The sequence below is a fragment of the Xenopus laevis genome, chromosome 5L (genome assembly GCF_017654675.1).
Source record: "Xenopus laevis strain J_2021 chromosome 5L, Xenopus_laevis_v10.1, whole genome shotgun sequence".
NCBI classification, from domain to species: domain Eukaryota; kingdom Metazoa; phylum Chordata; class Amphibia; order Anura; family Pipidae; genus Xenopus; species Xenopus laevis.
This window is the reverse complement of record NC_054379.1, coordinates 72,887,202-72,898,326: the sequence shown is the minus strand read 5'-3', so window position 1 is coordinate 72,898,326 and position 11,125 is coordinate 72,887,202. Positions and strand designations below refer to the sequence as shown.

General features: G+C 40.8%; 1 protein-coding gene across 1 annotated transcript; it reads left to right on the top strand.

Annotated features, from left to right (window-relative positions):
* The first annotated feature begins 357 nt into the window (after window positions 1-357).
* On the top strand, window positions 358-4,207 carry ccn2.L (cellular communication network factor 2 L homeolog). Its single transcript, NM_001088228.1, has 5 exons — window positions 358-572; window positions 1,093-1,312; window positions 1,645-1,896; window positions 2,249-2,460; window positions 2,774-4,207. Exons 1-5 carry the CDS (start codon window positions 522-524, stop codon window positions 3,068-3,070), a joined length of 1,032 nt encoding a protein of 343 aa, NP_001081697.1. The 5' UTR covers window positions 358-521; the 3' UTR covers window positions 3,071-4,207.
* The last annotated feature ends 6,918 nt before the right edge of the window (window positions 4,208-11,125 follow it).

Here is an 11,125-nt window from a genome sequence, read left to right as displayed (position 1 = left end):
GCCAGAGGTTAGCCATAGGAAAACATGGCTGAAGCCACCTTTTCATATAAAATGATAGAACACAGGATGAAAATTATATAAAAGCCAAGGAGAAAATCCTATTTGATGGTGGGGAAACAGCGCCTTTTTTGTGCTATGGAGTGTGCCAGGGTTTTTTTTTTCAGACAGAAGGAATGCGGCGTGTCAAGGGGTCAGGATCAATCCGGTGTGAGCTGATGGGGCAGGAAGGTGGGGAGGAATGCCAGGAATGTCTGTGCTTGTGTGCGACTCCATTCAGCTCATTGGCGAGACTCTGTAGCCAGAACAGTATAAAAGGGGCAGCCCTCAGCTCTCTCTTCACACAACAACTCTTCCAATTCCCAAGACAAGGAACCAAATACAGCGAACGAGGGAAAAGGAAAGAGGCTTGAGAGAAAAGAAACTAAGGGAACTACACAATCGCCAACGAGATCACTTTGAGATCAAGACTTGAGAGAACGACTTTTCTTTGGAGTAGAAGAGAACTAATCTGCTGCTGTACAATGTCTGCAGGAAAAGTGACAGCTGTGCTCCTCTTTGCTCTCTTCTGCTGGGTAAGTCAAGCTTCCTCAGCCTCATGGCTGCTGTTATCCTACATGTATTGCTTAACTACACAAATCCACAGCAGTTGGAGAAATCTAAGAGGTGTTGTTCTGTAATAGACAAGATTCAAATTCTTTTTTTTCAATAGCTGTACTACAAATCCCAGTATTCTCCAGTAAAGCTGAGAGTTGTAGATCAGCAATAGCTTAATACCATTTTAAAGCATATTTAAGATGTGACTGAACTGCAAATCTCAACAGCTTTAGCATCAAATACGACTATCTACTATAAACTGTAGTTTATCCTTAATTAAAGGAGGGATCAGACCCTAACTTAAGGATGATAGATAAGAGTTTGCAACGCTTTCTGCTGTTTTTGATGTGAAAGCTACTACAGTTGAAAATGTTTCTCTTTCTTGTGTTTTTCTGTCCATTATTAGTGGCTATTTTATATCAAAGCACCATGTTGCAATGTTCGCTGTTTAGCTCCTTATTTCCCTACTCTGACTGTCCCTTATCTGTTTATTTGTAGGTGTCTGATGCCCAGGAGTGTAATGGGGAATGCCAGTGCCCAAATAAAGTGCCTGTGTGTGATCCTGGAGTCAGCCTGGTGCAGGATGGCTGTGGCTGCTGCAAGGTGTGCTCCAAGCAGCTAGGGGAGCTGTGCACCGAAAGAGATGTGTGCGACCCACACAAAGGGCTCTTCTGTGACTTCGGATCCAGAGTGAACAGGAAAATTGGAGTTTGCACTGGTGAGTTTCTTTCAGACTCATTCACTTAATGAACTGTAGCCCTAGAACTAGATAATAGTCCCACTGATATATCTCTAAACATATCTTTCTCATATAAATGTATTTTACAGATAACACAGCTAAGTCTTCAGTTAATCTTTTTATGTAATAAAGCAAACTGTAGTTTTAAAGATACTAAATACGTACTAGTTACCTAAAAGCAATGCTGTACTATGAACTGCAGTTGTCTGAGTAATGTTAGTTTTGTGTTACCATATATAGAGCAGCTGTTAGCCTTTGTGCTGTTGACTATACTCACAGATCCAATAACATGTTTTCTTGTTTCTTTCCAGCCAGGGAAGGTGCCCCTTGTGTGTTCGGAGGCACTGTGTATAGAAGTGGGGAGTCTTTCCAGAGCAGCTGCAAGTACCAATGTACTTGTATCGATGGGGGTGTGGGATGTGTTCCACTTTGCAGCATGGACATCCGCCTGCCCAGCCCCGAGTGCCCCTTCCCACGAAGAGTCAAACTGCCTGGCAAGTGCTGTGAAGAATGGGTCTGTGATCAACCTCAAGAGAGAACCTTAGTCGGACCTGCTTTGCCTGGTAAGCAAACATTTCAGACGTTTAAACTGATTTTTTTAAAGTTTATTTAAACCCTAGCTGAATAGGAATGTACAGATAATTTAATTTATAAATGCAAGTTGACTCTAAAAAGTATCTAAACAGCCAAGCAAAGGCTCTGCAGCAAGCACTAGCATAATCACTAGCAGATGTTAAGTACTTATGAAAATGCAAATGCTATGCAGAATTTGATAGCGATCTAGCAATAAATCAGCATGTAGCATTTACCCATTCCTATATTAGTAACTACAACATAAAGTAATGTATTAGGGCTCTGTAAAACAGACCTGGTTTTAGTGTGTTTATTAATGATCTGTTGTTTTTCCTCCTACAGCTTTCAGAATGGAAGAAACCTATGGTCCTGATCCATCCCTAATCCGCGCCAACTGCCTAGTACAGACTACTGAATGGAGTGCTTGCTCAAAGACCTGTGGCATGGGAATCTCCACCAGGGTCACTAATGACAATGAGCACTGCAGACTGGAGAAACAGAGCAGACTCTGCATGGTCAGGCCCTGTGAAGCTGACCTAGAAGAAAACATCAAGGTAAATAGCAATTTTCCTTTACCATTATCATTGATGCAGGACAGTAGCTAAAAAATTAAGTAAGATAAAACAAGCATACAGACTTAGATATACATACATAGAGTGTGATTAGTGATATGAAATCCTACAGAGGTTATAGTCTCAGACTGTCCTCTGAGATGGAGAGTAAGCAGTTGGGCATCAGTGGGCTAAGCAATGTCAGAAGAGTTTATTATCTTTAGTTTATAGTTTTTAACAAAGCTTCAGGGAAAACAGATTTTCATCTGTTTTTTATATCAATCTAATCTGTCCATCTTTTTGTTTTTCCCCACAGAAAGGGAAAAAGTGCATCCGTACACCAAAAATTTCAAAACCAGTGAAGTTTGAATTTTCCGGCTGCACCAGCGTAAAAACCTACAGAGCCAAGTTCTGCGGTGTGTGCACTGATGGTCGTTGTTGCACTCCTCACAGAACCGCTACCCTCCCAGTTGAGTTCAAGTGCCCTGATGGTGAGGTCATGAAGAAGAACATGATGTTCATCAAGACATGCGCATGCCATTTCAACTGTCCAGGAGACAACGACATCTTTGAGGCCATGTACTATCGGAAAATGTATGGAGACATGGCATAGAGGCAGAGAAACACACTTCAAAGACTTTTTCACTTGAAATAACTTTGCATCTCATTGCTAAACATAAATGTATAGCACAAGAGCATATTTAAATGTAATTAATGAAAAGTCTTTATTTTGAAGACTTAAAACGTTAAATGACCCCAGTCGTTGGTTTAAAGAAATTGGCACAAAACAAGCCACAGCCACTGACTTGAGTGTAATGTGCTGTCACTGTACTCCCAAAATTCCGGTACAGTATAGGGATGTCCATCATGTGACCTTTACCTGAAACTGTCATGTCATGAGAGCATCACATATTGGCCACAGGTTGGACATATCTGGTAATCTGCATTGCACCCAGTCAAGCTACTGGAAAAAAATTTCTATTTACAGTATATGATGAACTGGCGCTATGTCAGTGACCGCTGAAGTTTTATAGCCCAACTACCTTATTGTTCTGAAGAAAGCCGTCCTTGTGGGACAGCTGTTTTAGAAACCCCTAAGTACAAATTGGGAGGAACTTTAACTACGTCTGTTACAAGACTGGAAAGATTGTAGCATATCAATGTACATGCTGTAATCTTGTTTTATTATTATTGTATATAATGTATATATATTTTTGTACAGTTATCTAACTTAACTTAAATTTGTTTCGTTCTTCATTTTTTACAATGCTTTAATATGTGTATGTTAACCGTTTTTATTTTTGTTTGTTTGCGATAAATCTATGCTTATCTGAAAAAGAAACCATTCAAAGCACGAAATAGATTCTCAAATAGAAATTGTTCTCAGTTAAAGAGAGGGACAGTCCAGTGACTGCTTACAGTTCTGTTTATTACGAGCCATCCGGCAGTGTTGATTGTACTGGAAACATTGTATTAACTTGACTTCCTTTAGGTGCCAGAGAGGTATCCAGTGCATTTCACAAGAAAGCAAGGGCAACTTCTCTGGTACATATGGGGTGAATGAACAAATAACCAGTTGAGTGTATATCCTGAAACGGATCCATGTATTTTGAACCAGATCATCTGTTTCCTCCTTTGACCATGACTGTTCTATTTTCAACAGTTTGTTACGTGTTGAGAAGTGTGACCAAATGGTACATGTTTGCACTTTTCTAGATGAAAAATAAAATTACTTTATTTTTATATAAAACAAGTTTGTAATTTGTTTTTGTTTCAAGTATTTATTTCTTCTGCAAATAATGGCCTGTATAAAGGTTTGGCTGAATTGTTTTATTGGTCAACAAAATTATATTAAGTGCTAAGGGCTTCTTCTCCCATAAATTATCATTTGCATATTGGGTTGTCAGCTGTTAAATACAAATACATTGACGCTATTATACATACCAAACCTACACATAATATTACAGTTGAAGGTATACTATCAGATAAAGTTTACTTTGCAATGGCTCCCTCATTTCTTCTTGTAGACTTCATTAGGGGATAAAACACCCAGATATCCTTCCATAACTGTTGACTGAAGTTGCTGATATTCTAAGATCACGGCTCCTGTAGAGCTGTTTATTCATTAAAAAAAAAAATCTTATATAGCCTTGTTGTGTTAATACGTTGAATTAAGTCATGCCTCCTGAGGCAAACTTGGAGAGGTCCAGACAACTCCCACCCTTCCAGTTCAGCAATATGTCAGCTAAAACTGGAGGGCCAGGTTGTGTAATCCTGCTTCAAATCCAACTGCTATTTTTTAATCTTCTGCTCTTAGTCATAACAACCCACACAATAAAGAGGTTTCTCCCATCTGGAAATAGTACTCAAAATGGCCACTGCATCACTAATATAATTATAGAGGTGCAGCAGAAGAAAGCTCAAGGCTATAAATATCAGTTAATTAGACACACAGCATCTCCTACAACTTCACTATTTTGCCTGCCTGTAAAGAGAATTAATGCGACAGAAATTTAGAAGGCTGAAATAAAAAATAAATATCCTATCTGGTTTGTTTCTTATGTCAAATGCTAATTTTCAGAGGTGTAATGGCAGAATAGATCCAGCAACTGCTGTGGGCCCAGGATTGTAGAGAGCCTTGCCAGCGTCCTAAGTGTATAGTAGTTACAAAGTATATTTGCAAAGGAATCCATCTTACCCAACATTAGAGTATGTTGGTGGGGGCTGACAGTAAATGCAAGGTACTGTATGCCAATGCATATTTTATCTCAAACATTTAAGTGAAATCCCCAGTTATCAGCCGATGGAAGGCAATGTAGAAAATTGAGGCATTTTGCTGTGGTCCTCATAATACTCTGGTCAGTTCCAAACTATCAAATAACTATTTGGCCATTTTATGCAGATTTTTAATTTTATACCACTTTTTAATGTTGCTTTAATTTAAAAAATCATATTTCTAGGAGAATTTACATACCAGATCAATGTTAGGAAACATATTGTATGAACAAATAAAGGCCTGGAGCAGCCAACAAGGGCATGAAAGAAATGTGTTTAATTAAGTGCAACATTTTCCTGTTTCTCTATTTATTTGTTGCTTTAGAAAATAAGGATCATGGTTGTCATGGGGCGGGCGCTAGGACCACACGGAGCGCACGGCCTAGGGGCGCCCACCCAGCGAATCCGGCGCTGATAGTTACACCTACAGTGTATGAAGATTGGAACTTAAAAGAAATGTAGTGCTTTGGTCTTTCATAGACACTGAAAACTGCAATGACATGACATGCCTTCTGACAGCACCTTTAAAGGAGATCTAAAGGCTAGCTAAGAAGTAGCTAGAAATGTTGTACATTATGTTTTGGGCTTCTGTACCAGCCCAAGTCAACCACAGTCCTTTAGTGCTAAAGATCTGTGTCTCTGAAGATGCCTCAGGAGCTCCCCATCTTCTTTTCTGCTGATGTCTCAGTGCAACTAGCATGAGACTCTAATAATCAGCTTTGTATCATCAGTTTATATTACAGGCCAACCTGCTGCTTGATAATTTGCGATGAGCCCTAAGCTTATCTTCTCAACAGCTGCTCAGAGCCCACTGAGCATGTGAGTGTCACCGACACTTTCCAAGATGGTGTCCCCCTGTGACAAGTTTGAAGTTCTGGATCATTGCTGCTATTGAGAAGCTGAAACTTTAGGCTGGTACAATAAGGTCAGTATATAAAATGTAATTTTTAGCCATATTCATTTTAGGGTTTACTTCTCTTTTAATGCCATGCCATGCACAGGTTTGAGAATCATGCTCATGAAACAAAGGAGGTGCAGTTATCCAAGGGGGGGGGGTTGCAGTGGTATGGGAGCTTTGTTCTTTAAAATTGATTCCAATATACAGTACATACAAGTGTACCCAAGGCTGTTAAAAAAATTGTTTTTTAAGTGTTTAAATGTGCTGGAGAATGCTTGCAATCCCCACACAATGATGTTTTTAAAAAAGTTGTTACACTGCTTATTCATATGGTAGGACTATATTTGCACTGATTTGCACGATCTGCCTCCTCTTTAGCTGTTGATAAATCCCCCACCCCAACCACTTTCCTACCTGAGAGCAAGCAGGCATGGAGTAGGGGTGGCTTGCAGTGAGCATTGGGTTCCCCTGAAGATTTTATGCAGGAGGGGAGGCACTGCTGTGTTGATCCGTCATAATGGCTGTATCTCTCCTGCCACATGTTAAAATCACCTCTCTTATAAATAATGGAGTTTCATAGAGAGGTTTTGTAATATAAAATGCAAAGTTTGCTACAGTAGCAATAGCAATACATGTATAGACTTACAGAGCATTTGTTTTTAGATGGCGTCAGTGACCCCCATTGGAAAGCTGGAAAGAGTCAGAAGATAATGGCAAATAAAAACTATAGAAAAAAAATAATGAAGACCAATTGAAAAGCTGTTTAGAATTGGCCATTTTATAACATACTAAAAGTTAACTTTTGAACCACCTCTTTAACTGAAGGTTTACCACTGAATCTCCTTGGGCTGGCAGTTCCTGTACAAACTCCTAAACATGCTTCAACCTTATTTTATGGTGGAGTAACTGATATTGAAATAGACAGGGAGATTAATGCTGTGCTTATCTGCTGGTACATTCAATGCTTCTATATTAGGAATGGACGTAAGGCGCACACTCATGCTCTGCAGGATGCAGCTGTGTCTTATCTCCATACAGTTGACATGATACTATTAATAACAGTATTTGTAAGTGTGAGCATACTGTATATATACTGTATATATACAGGGCAGAACTGTTCCAGGACATAACCCTAAACTGGAATACAGCAGAAAATAAATAAGAAAATTATGATTTTTTTTGTTTCCATTTACCCAAATTTACAAGGAAAAAAGGTTTTACAAACAAAGGTGATGTTTTCTTTGTCATTAAAGGGGTGTTTTACCGTTAGTATGTTATAGAATGGCCATTTATAAGCAGCTTGTCAACTGGCCTTCATTTTTTTTGTTTATATAGTTTTTGAATGAATTCTTGATACTCTTTGCAGCTTTCAAAAGGGGGTCACTGACTCCATCTATCGATAATGTAAAGGTGGCCATACACGTCGCCAAATGAGCAGATCTCTCCCCAATATGCCCACATTGAGGTGGACGATATCAGGCTGATCCCAGGGGGCCTTACATATCATTAATCCACCACTGCCTCTGTAAGGGTACAATTGTATTGTTATTGCTACTTTTTTTTACTTTATTGCTCAGGCCCTCTACTATTCATATTCCAGTCTCTTGTTTAAATCAATGCATGGTAATTTATACCCTAGCAACCAGATTGCTGAAATTGCAAACTGGAGCGCTGCTGAATAAAAAGTTAAATAACTCAAAAACTACAAATAAAAAAACATGAAACCAAATGCAAATTGTCTCATAATATCACTCTCTACATCAGGCATGTCCAAACTATGGCCGAGGGTCAATTTTCAATTTCAGACTGGCCTGCAGCCTCAAAGAAGAATTTGCCCATTCAAGAGCAGGCCCGGATAAAAATTGGCACCCAACTGGCCAGCCCGAGCACAGATAAGTAGAGCATGCAGTGATGCAATCACACATTAGCATGTGTGCGTGACATCATGACATCACTGGATTAGGCGCTAGTTCTCGCCGGAGGCTGCCACGGAGCTGTGCGCAAGCTGTTCATCCAGTTTTGCTGCAGGACTTGTCTCCTAACAGGATGACTCCACCCACCGTGACAGACTGCTGGCAGTTTACTACTTTGGGTGGCTGGTCTCAACATTTGAAGAGCTCAGAATGTACAACATGCCCACTCTATTTACAATGGTGCAACGCTTGACTAAAAGTTTCAGCGCCAGATGCATCTCTAGTGATGAAGACTTATCTTTATTTTAAGTTTGTGTTATGTCACCAATTTGCTTTTATCAGTGCCATTGTCTCCTATGACTAAATATGTCAAGACCGACTTGGAGTGATTTTATTCTAGAGAAAGTATCAGAATATAATGCCATCTCACCAGTCCATCTAGAACCCACTGCATTGGCCACTTTGCTGCCATCTCATGATGGATAACCATGGTCAGTTGTTTCATTTCAACGCTGGTGGGTAAAGAACCCTTGGAGGGGACCCATCCCACTGGGAACTTGAAAAGCCTTGAATAGTTTCCTATACAGTAGCTTGGGCAGTCCTAGATATATTAACACATGGCCAAATGCTTCCAGGGGTTAGTCACAAAACAACTCAGTAATTGCTCAAAGAATGTCACGCTGAATGGGCGGCCCCCACACATTTTCACCTCACCAAATCTGGCCCTCGTTGCAAAAAGTTTGGACACCCCTGCTCTACATCATAAAAATTTTATCCAAAGGCAAACAACCCCTTTAAGGGGCAGTTATTGGTGGAAGTAAAAAATAGGGGAGAAAGCAGCCATTACTAACAGTCATTGTGGCTATGCCTCAAAAAGCTCCCCGCTTCATTCAAGCTTCAACTACAGGAATATGTAAAATACTATCCCCTTCATGGTTTAATCTCCACAGAAACAGCAAGTAAGACACTGATCCTGACCAGCCCTTGGTTACAAGTGGGTACACTCACAGTTACCTCAAATACTGTAATTGCACAATGGAAAGTACTGTAAGTCATATGGCAGCCAATTGACCTGACCACTACAGAAACATCTGCCTCCATGCCATTTAGAATGGTGCTGCTTCTAAACGGAGCAAATCAAGGATCAACAAAGAGCTCAGTTGTAAGTCATTTGTCAAAAACAAGCAGTGTCGGACATCATAGCTTTTGGCTAAGTTTACAGTTATCCTTAGCAAAAGTTTCAATAGCCTCATGTTCATATATCCATTACTAATGCTACAGCACCTTCTGGTGGTGGATAAGTGAAGCACAGCCACAACTCTATACAATTTCTTACAAAGGAGGTGCAGTTGTGGTCAGCGGCAAATAAATTACATAGAGTTTAGCTTAAATCTTTGCAATATGCAACCTATACCTGTAAACACAAAGTTTGTCCTGCTTACTTCTAAAAATCAGCAAACAGCTTTTTAGAAATGAACCTCAAGGATACATCCATTAATGTTCATGTCTAGAGTAAAAGGACTGTAACATTAAAGAACTCTTCCATATTAACACATATTAAACTAATGACAGTACTTATGTAGGATGGTAAATGTTTTGTCTTACCTTTTGGAGATTTCCTTAAGGGCCTGGCCCTGTCATTATATTGTTCCTGTTCACAATTGGAAGAGGGGCAGGATGATTTTCCTTTCCAGATTAAGGCATGCCTGAGAGCTGAGAGCCCAGGTTTCTGGGTAAGGGATTGCATGCCTGTACTAAAAATCACCAACTTTTATCTAGGTCTAGTAAGCAGTAGAAAACAGTCTGATGTTTGCTTTTAAAGGAGAACTAAACCCCCCGCGATGTTAAGTCCCCATTGGCCCCCCTATGTTGACCCTCCTCCCTGCACAGTTTTACCCCAGAATTCTGTCTTTTGAAATAGTGACTGCACATGCAGAGTGAGCGCAGTAGAGCTCACGGGTGCCATCTTCTTTTCATCTGTAATCTTCATGTAGTCAGCGGCGTAATGGCACATGCGCAGTTGGAGTAATCTTTCGGTTCGCGAAACTGCTCATGCGCCAAAAGAAACGGAAATTTCCGAAGGGGAGGAAGAAGACACGAAGATTACTGAAGAGAAGAAGATGCCACCAGTAGTGATGTGGGCGGGTTCGGGTTGACCTCGCACTGCTCCTTGAGGGTGGCAGGCGGTGCGGGTTGAGCTCTTCTCCTGCTCCCTTTTGTGACGTCATCGGCGGGGCGGGTCTGCGCTGATCTAAAAAAGGACCCCGGAAGCGTGGGTGCGGGCGGACGCGGGTTGGAGCAGGGCAGGTTAGGGTCGGGTGCGGGTCAGGAAAACTCTGACCCGCACATCACTAGCCACCAGTGAGCTCTGTTGCGCTCACTCTGCATTTGCGGTCACTATTTCAAGAGTCTACACAATTCTGGGGTAAGATTGTGCAGTGGGGAGGCAGGGAGGGGGGCCAGTGGGGACTTAACCTTGCGGGGTTTAGTTCTCCTTTAAAAATGTTGAGTAAATGCTACCTGCTAATTAATAGATATGGATTACCAGACCTTGTGCAAACTTGTTGAAGCTTTCATACAAATGAAGGAACTTGAGGGTAACAACTCCCAAAGGAACTCTAAGCCCCAAATTCTTAATGCAATAGAGATGTAATGAAATAGAGGATAGATGTTATTTTCTTCCCTGAAGGCAGTCCAATATGCCCCTAACTCTTTACTTACCCTTTTATGATTCTGTCCAGCGGAGTTCACGGCAGCCATCTTCAGCCACTTCGGTAATCTTTGGATTGAGACCGGCGATCCGTAAATTTTCGTGAGTTTCGGCGCATGAGCAGTTTCGCCGTTCTCATTCCGAAGATTACCGAAGTGAAGAAGATGGCTGCCGTGAACAATGCACTACACCTACCATCCCTCTACATTTTTTTTCCCATTGCAACCACATAGCTCTGTTCTCATGGTGGAAACCAGAAAACTTTCAGCCTCTGCATCACGTTTCTCTAGCAGCATCAGAGATTTCTCTAATCATTTTTTTTGTGATTTTCTGTGAGCTCCTCTTGCCACTGTTTGGCTCCTATAGCTACTG

Coding starts and splice junctions, on each gene's coding strand:
- ccn2.L (NM_001088228.1), top strand. CDS start 522: ATGTCTGCAGGAAAAGTGACAGCTGTGCTCCTCTTTGCTCTCTTCTGC. Junction 573..1,092: donor TCTTTGCTCTCTTCTGCTGG/GTAAGTCAAGCT, acceptor GTTTATTTGTAG/GTGTCTGATGCCCAGGAGTG. Junction 1,313..1,644: donor GAAAATTGGAGTTTGCACTG/GTGAGTTTCTTT, acceptor GTTTCTTTCCAG/CCAGGGAAGGTGCCCCTTGT.